Source organism: Helicoverpa armigera, chromosome 9, assembly GCF_030705265.1.
Source record: "Helicoverpa armigera isolate CAAS_96S chromosome 9, ASM3070526v1, whole genome shotgun sequence".
In the NCBI taxonomy this organism is placed as follows: Eukaryota; Metazoa; Arthropoda; class Insecta; order Lepidoptera; family Noctuidae; genus Helicoverpa; species Helicoverpa armigera.
In genome coordinates this window covers 8,108,772-8,117,180 of record NC_087128.1, presented here as the reverse complement: position 1 = coordinate 8,117,180, position 8,409 = coordinate 8,108,772, and the positions used below count along the sequence as shown (strand labels likewise).

Below are 8,409 nucleotides of genomic sequence, written 5' to 3'. Positions count from 1 at the left end.
ATATTCCAAGTAGACATCCAAACTCGATGTTCCTAAAACCTATGTTACCCAGTGAAGTGCGGCTGGAAATAATGACCTTAAACAATACTCACTCAGAGGGTTACGATGAAATTAATACTAAAATCATAAAAGCTTGCTGTGATGAATTATGTGAAATATTAACGTACCTAATCAATATGTCATTTTCAATGGGCATATTCCCCGACAGATTAAAACTCTCTATAATAAAACCGATATTTAAAAAAGGGGACAAATTTGATGTTAATAATTATCGCCCAATAACTCTTATACCCATCTTATCGAAAGTTTTCGAAAAATGTATGCATAAGAGGTTAATTGATTATTGCAGTAAATTTAAAATTATTGCTGAAGAACAGTTCGGATTTCAAAAAAACAAATCTACATCTTTAGCCATATTTACACTCATGAAAACCATACTCTCTAATGTTAATAACAATTATCTCACTACTGGTCTTTTCTTCGATTTATCAAAAGCTTTTGATCTAGTCTCACACGAATTACTACTAAAAAAATTAGATTCTATCGGAGTTAGAGGCCCTGCGCACCAGTGGATATCGTCATATTTAAGTGATAGGCAACAAAGCGTCGTTATAAACAAAATTAATAAAAATAAAGACATGGCTTCATACCGTTCAAACTATAATCTAAACAAATATGGCGTCCCACAAGGAAGTGTGCTTGGCCCCGTGCTATTCTTAATTTACGTAAATGATATCATTAAAATAACTATACATAAGTGCACATTATTTGCTGATGATATATCTATAATAGTAACGTCCAACAAAACATGTCATACTGTGAAAGACCATGAGGTTGAAATTAATAATACAATAGACTCATTACTAACTTGGCTAAATATAAACTGCTTGAAAATAAACTTAGAGAAATCTGTCTTCATTCAATTTAACCAATGTAACAATTACAAAATAACATCAATCTTAACATACCTAGCATCAAAGAAGTTACACATACGCGATTCTTAGGCGTTATAATAGATAACAATATAAACTGGAAAGAACACGTAGATAATCTAAGTACCAAAATCAATAAATTTGTATACGCTTTAAAAATAGTGAAACGTGTAACAAACATCAAAACGGCAATCATGTCTTATCATGCTTACGTTGAATCATTGCTGCGCTATGGACTTATCGTGTGGGGTAATAGCACCGACATGAATCGTGCATTTATTGCACAAAAAAAGTGCATAAGATCAATCTGGGGGATGCAACCTGACGACTCATGTCGACCAGTATTTAAAAAACTTGGTTTGTTACCACTGCCATCACTTTATATCTATGAAATTTGTATGTTTGTAACAAAAAACAAAAAATTGTTTAAGTCAGCAAATGAGGTTTTACAGCGGAGCAGACGTGATCCATACACGCTAGTTCTTGATGACCTGCCTAGACTCACAAAGTATAATAAAAACTGCCTTGCAATGTGTGTACGTATTTATAATAAAATTCCCAGGCGTCTAAAATTATTAAATGTAAGAGCTCTGAAGGCACAACTACATGAATGGCTAGTCAAATGTAGCTTTTATAGTGTTAGTGAATTTCTTGAAAGAAATTTTGATCTCAGATAGGTTATTTATATGATAGAGTTAGTTTTAAGTTTGAAATTTTTGCATGCTATAACATAGCTAAACATGCTTGTACCTTTATATGTTATGTAACACCAAAAATACCATGTTTAAAAAGCAAATAAATGATTTATTATTATTATTATTTAAGTTATATACTTTTTTGTCTCCCATTGAGGGGTATGAAACTCCAACCACACGGGCCGTAGCCAAGCGTGATTGGTGGGTTATGTAATGGAGTATGTAGACGATACAGATGTTGTTGTCAAGAATTTTCTAGTGATGCGGCAGGTGTTCAATATAACAGCTTTCTGGATGATGTGTGATGTGTACAGCGGGATCTGCAGGATTTCAAGACTGCGTTGCAAGCTTTTGGGGATTATACCTGTGGAAGATATTACTATTGGAACTATGTGTATGGTTTGTGCTTGCCACTGACGTTTAAGTTCAATGGCTAAGTCTTGATATTTGGTTAATTTATCGGCTATTGTGGATTGAATATTATGGGTATTCGGGATGGCAATGTCAATTAAATATGCAGTTTTGTTGGTTTTATCAAATAGTGTAATGTCTGGTCTATTGAAATGTATAGTCTTGTCGGTGATAATGGTCCTATCCCAATAAATGCGGTGGCTGCTGTTTTCTAATATTGTGTCTGGTTTGTATCTATAGTATGCGGTTTTCTTTTGTATAAAATTAAATTTATGTGCAAGGTGTTGGTGTACGATGGACGCTACCTGGTCATGCCGATGCTTATAATCAGTTTGCGCGAGAGCTCTGCAGGCAGACGTTATATGTTGTATTGTTTCTGAGCTGGAGTGGCAATGTCGGCATGTGTCAGTAGGAAGGTTCGGGATGCGTATAATGTATTTTTGATAATTTCTGGTGTCAATAACTTGGTCTTGGATCGCCATCATGAAGGCCTCCGTCTCTGGGAACAGCTCTCCACGCTGCAGCCAGGCGTTCGACGCATTCTTGTCGACATGTGGTTGCTGCAGATCGTGGTAGTGCCGTCCATGCAGGGACTTCTGCTTCCATGTGGCGATCTTTTCCTTGTTATCAACAATTTTTTCATTTTTTTGCAGGTTCCGGTCAGCTAGGTTTAGTGGTGTAAGGCGATTGTCAGCTAGTGTTATGAGTTCATGAAGTGTAGAGTGTTGTGCATGTTGGTAAAAATACTGTCTTAAATTCGTTATTTGTTTATTATGCAGGTTGACTACGTCTATTATTCCTCGTCCACCATCACGTCTAGAGAGAGTCATTCGTTGTACGCAGGATCTTGGGTGATGTTTACGATGAACTGTGAGAGTAGTGTTTATAAGGCGTTGAAGGTTAAGCAGGTCGCCTTGGGACCAGTTTATTATACCAAACGAATATGTAAGCACGGGGATAGCATAACTGTTGATGGCTTTAGAGGTGTTGAGGGAATTTAACTGAGATCGAAATAGAATATTAAGGCGGTGTTTAAATTTCTTCTTTAGGGTTTCTTTAGTCTCCTTCTGATTGATTTGCTTCGCTTGTTGGAAGCCTAAATATTTGTACGCGGCGTTTGGTTCTAGAGGTTCAATTACATTTCCTGAGTCTAATGTATAACTGTTCTGAGTAATTTTGCCATTATTTATAGAGAAGGTCTTACATTTGTCTATTCCGAACTCCATATGGATATCGTTAGAGAAGGTTTGTGTTATGTCTGCCAGACGATGTAATGATTGTGTAGTGTCACTGAGTAGTTTTATGTCATCCATGTACATGAGGTGTGTAAGGATTGTGTGTTTATGTTCTGTTTTGATGGTGTAGCCGAGTTGTGATTTATTTAGAATATGTGAGAGTGGATTCAGCGCAAGGCAAAACCATAGAGGGCTAAGAGCATCTCCTTGGAAAATGCCCCTTCGTATTGGAATTTCGGATGTTACAGTATTCGAGTGTCCTATTGTTTTTAATATGGTGGACCAGTGCTGCATCGATTTTTCTAGAAATTCTATTACTTGTGGGTGTACCTTGTACCTTTGAAGAATATTTAAAAGCCAGCTGTGTGGGACCGAATCAAAAGCTTTCCTATAATCGATGTACATAGTATTAATGTTTTTCTTATTGCTAATGGCTGATTTCATTGCTACGGAGTCTATAATAAGCTGTTCTTTGCAGCCCTGGCTACGTTTACGGCAACCCTTTTGTTCCTCAGCTAGGATATTATTGTTTTTAGTGATGTGGTCGTGTAATAGTTCAGCTAAACATCCTGTAAGTATTTTGTAAATGGTTTGCAAGCAGGTTATTGGACGATATTTTGTCGGGTTACGATAGTCGTTGTCGTCTTTCGGGATCATGTATGTAAGGCCTTGTGTAATGAAATGTGGCATGGAGTTTGGTGTCTGTATGAAATTGTTAATATGGTTGTGAAGTAGAGGGTGTGTTGTTGTCAGTTTCTTGTACCAGTAATTATGAATTTGATCACTACCAGGTGCCTTCCAATTGTGGGCTTTATTTAGTACTCTTATAAACACATCAACTGGTATGTATTCAAATTGCATTGGTGTTATTGAATCAATTATATCAGCATCTGCCTGCAGCCATTCAGCTTCTGAATTGTGTCTTACTGGCTCTGACCAGATCGCTGACCAAAACCTATGTAATTCATCCGCGCTTGGTGCTGTTGTCTCTCGTGTGTCTCTATTTGTGACGCGTTGTGTGTTCGATGTCAAAGTTCTGTAAAACTGTTTTTCGTTGTTGGCAAACCGAAAATTTTGTTGTTTTCTTAGTGTACAAGTCAAATATCTATTTAATCTACTGGAAGCCGCATTTAGTTTTTGTTTAAGTGTATCTAGGAATTCTTCGTTGCTCAAATTAGGTTCTTCGTGTTGTGAGTGTATTCTGTGTTTATTTTTGATAGTTTCTATTAGTGTGATTAGCCTATTACTCCTACAGCCTCTTACGTATTCCGTCATTCTGCCAATATCTCTCCTTAGGTTATGTATTTTATTTTGAAGTCTCTTCTGCCATTTAGGTATTTTGTGTTGTGTTGTGTTGGGTAGTGTAGACGAATCCCTAATTTTAGCGCCATTACAGATAGCGGCTGTGTAGGCTGCACAGTAAATATAAGTATGTATGCTTTCAAAGCTATGTTCTGGTGTGATAAGCTCGGGTAAGATTTTCGTATTAATATAATTTACAATTGAAGCTAACTTTTTAGAGGTTTTTTGTTTAGGTATATAAGGTCGGTCGGTAGGGTTTGTGTTACAGAACTTATCTAAGGCGATTTTGAATTGGTCGTTGATTTTTTCCATGTCATTAGTGTCATTTGTTTGATTTTGATGAAATTCTGATTCCGGTTGTGTGAGACGAGAGAGTGATTGCGAATGACTGAGTGATGGCTGATTCAGTGTTTGTGAGCTCGGTTGGATTTGTGTTTCTTGGGTATTTTCTTGAATTACTTGTATAGGTTGTGTGGATAAAGGTGAGTTGACAGTATTACGCATGGCAATTCTATTAGATACTTCGTTTCGTATTTCTTCAAGTCTCTGTTCTGATATCATTTTGTTATTTAATATTACGCGAAGTTGATCTGAAATTCTTTGTTCTGTTACCCCATTTAGTTCTGGGTGTTCTGCTAAAACTGCTTGGTGAAGAGGTGGTCGGTAGGCTGATCTGTTTTGTTCTATTTCAGTTATTTTGTAGTAGTTTCTGATAATGCATTCGTTTTGTTCTATAGTCCATCTACGTCTCTGCCCACTTGCTGGGTTAGTGTTAATGTGTGATTGTGTGCTAGGGTCTGAGTGTGTTTGTTGGAGATATGTTTTTACTTCGTTCGAAATTTGGTCTAATATTTCTTGTGAGAGTAATTTGTTTCTTTGTATAGCTCTACACTGGTCACCTAGTCTCTGTCTAGATGCTTGCATTTCTGGAAACTGTTTTGAAAACTCAGTGTGTAGGTGTTGAAGGTATATTTTACTGGTATTTAGTTTAGTGGCGATTAGGTACGTGCGCCAGATGAATTTGTTCATATCTTCTGACCATCGTTTGCGCGCACGGCTTGTACCTGGGGCGGGTGCAGGTTCAGTGGCGAGTGCCTCCTGCACAAATTCAAATGAAAGCAACGAGCTTCTCTAGCGTTCATAACATTGTAGAGAAAACTATCTCGTAAACAGATATATCATTTTCCTTTTATTAAAGCGCTTTTTTCAAATGCAGATGCTTACGGTTGCTGGTTCCGTAATAAACAACCTCTTAGTTCCCACGGGACTTAGGGAAACAAAGAGTGGGAAATGTGATGTGATTCATAGATTGAAGTCTCATCTATGATTTTAATAATAGGTAAATACGTAACCTAGAAGAGAGGGATTTTACAAAATTGGAAAACCCGAGCTTGTTTGTTCGACAGCTGTGTCCGCCGTGATAACGCAACACACAACACATATGTCAGAGTACTAAAGCTAATCTATTTGTCTAATGGACAGCCACCGGCCGTATGAATGGGGGACGGGCAAATAAACGGTAAAACCCTCTGTCAATACAAGACCGGCGAACCGTTAACCATTGCAACGAATCTGTGTTTATTTTATACGTACGTAGTTCGTTTTTGTACCGACACAAACCGCAGTCATTTTATGAGCTTCGGCGACAGATTGCTGTTTTAAGTGCGGAAATCCACCATGAATAATTCACGAATGCGTGAAGGGTACAGCCATGGAAATAAAATTTAGCTGAAAGCTTCATCCCGTAGTGAACGCTGCTAGATATTATAGTGAAAAGATTAATGGCTACTTTTGGCGGGTAGTAACAATTTAACGTTTGGAATGTTACGTTTTATAAATCATGGAAGGAATTTTATTTGAGGAAACTTGATTCATGTTGCGGACTTTTTTTACGGAGTTATTAATAGAATGGTTTTGGCTGTAGAATGTGTATGTATAATATTTCAATCGTGAACATAATGATAACACGTAGTAAATCATACTTAGCTTTAACAGCTTATATTGATGATGATTATTCTGTTAAATATCTTCAGGGACATGTGGCTCGCTCGCAATATCGCGCGCTTTTCCTTTCCATGCAATCTTGACCAGCAAGTTCGATTTCCTTAATCCCGAGAATAGTCGATACAGCCTCTTTTTCAGCTCAGCGCTACGTTGTATTGTCTCATTCGTCTAGTGAATAAATCAGCAGCAAAGCAGACTGTCTTGCAATAGCCAGAACAACAGTGACAGGAAATGGTAATGATCGCCCCATGAGGGTGAAACCCGTTAGAAAGCCATTACTGTACATTTGTCCACCGCTCGGAGACACTTGTGCCATCTATTCATCTAATTCATTGACGTAGATAGAACGTATCACATTTTCTAGTTAATGTAGGACAGTAAATTGTTTATTCTAATTTTGTTTGTTATTACGTTTGCACAATTACTTGTATCTTTGTTTTTTTTGCGAACACATGAATGAATCTGGAATCGCTCGAGAATTCAATTTGTGGACAGACAAAAGTTTAATGAAAACTATTGTGGAAACAAAATTCTATATTTTGTTTAAGATACTATACCACATCTTTTGTTTTAAATATGTATATTTTTACTTGAAATGTGTATGAATTAACCATGGTCTCATTGTGACTACCAGGTAACAGTTTTAAGCTGTCGACATTGTGATGTGATAAAGATAGTTTTCGATCCATCGTGGAAATGTCGCGTTCTCACTCCAAAATCTGCCCTAGAAAATGCATGCATTATGACCTGTGCACAGTGTGCACTTTGGTGTACAGTTCGGCCCATAACAAAATATTTTGTTTTTAAAATAGTCTTAAGTTTTATTATGTAGGTAAGATTCATTTCAAATTAATTAAATACAAATTAATTATCTCGGGCATCTCTTTAATTAATAAAATGTATAGGCTAAAGATATAAGGTGGTTGTACTTTAGAACTATCGACTCCTTACAAAAGTCAAAATTAATTGATTACGTGTGCCCAAAAATAATCAAGAGCTCGAACATCGTGACTTTGAGGAATGTGTCTGCGCTGTCTCATAATTTATTAGTTCCAACGTGATTGATATTTTAAGTTCAAACGTCAAACAATAGTAATACGTACCCTTGCTTTGTAACAATAAATTATTTAGAAAACAAAACTAGTGCGCGTCGACCGTCTCAAGGGTGTTCAACTAAAATAGAACGAGCAATAGGTCGCGGGAACCGATTGCATTCACGGAACTTATGCATCGATGATGAGCCAGTCCGGCAACAAGGTTACAGCGCAAACCACACACTGTAAGCCTTATATCCACCTCAGTACCTACCGCATTAGCTTCGACAACACGTTAAATTTATTATTAGTTAGCGGCAACCATTGGCCTACACGCAATACAAAGCGCACTGACAACATGCTTAAATTATATTTGTTTTCTAGATTTAGTCTACAACCTGTTAAAACTGTTTGTTTAACTACCTACCTTTTAATGAATACGAAACTTCCCACGCAGTTTAGAAAGCAATTAATATTAAATTCCTTGCTCGACATAGGTACTAAATATTACGTTATTTCTTCAACGGTCGCCAATTAGTAATAAATCAAGAATGACGCGAGCGCTTAGTACGAATTAATTCGCTTAGCGTTTCTGTTCTATAAATACACGGAGCGCTAGGGGGTTTGTAAACGCGGCTTAATATTAGCATATCAATCAAAATTTCGTAAAATAAGGCAAATGAAATGCGTGTCCCCCGCTAATAGCTGTAGGAATGTTTTGGTGGTCGGCCTTGGGAGGGCTGCAGGCTATAGGCATTCGTCACGTTATCTTCATGGCAAGGCTTTCATAGCATCT

General features: G+C 37.1%; 1 protein-coding gene across 1 annotated transcript; it reads right to left on the bottom strand.

Annotated features, from left to right (window-relative positions):
* Positions 1–1,833: 1,833 nt before the first annotated feature.
* Positions 1,834–3,264, bottom strand: LOC135117279 (uncharacterized). The gene has a single exon (XM_064036101.1). It carries the CDS (start codon positions 3,262–3,264, stop codon positions 1,834–1,836), a length of 1,431 nt encoding a protein of 476 aa, XP_063892171.1.
* Between the last annotated feature and the right edge of the window lie 5,145 nt (positions 3,265–8,409).

Excerpts from the sequence above, each read along its gene's own strand:
- LOC135117279 (XM_064036101.1), bottom strand. The coding sequence starts at position 3,264 with ATGGAGTTCGGAATAGACAAATGTAAGACCTTCTCTATAAATAATGGC.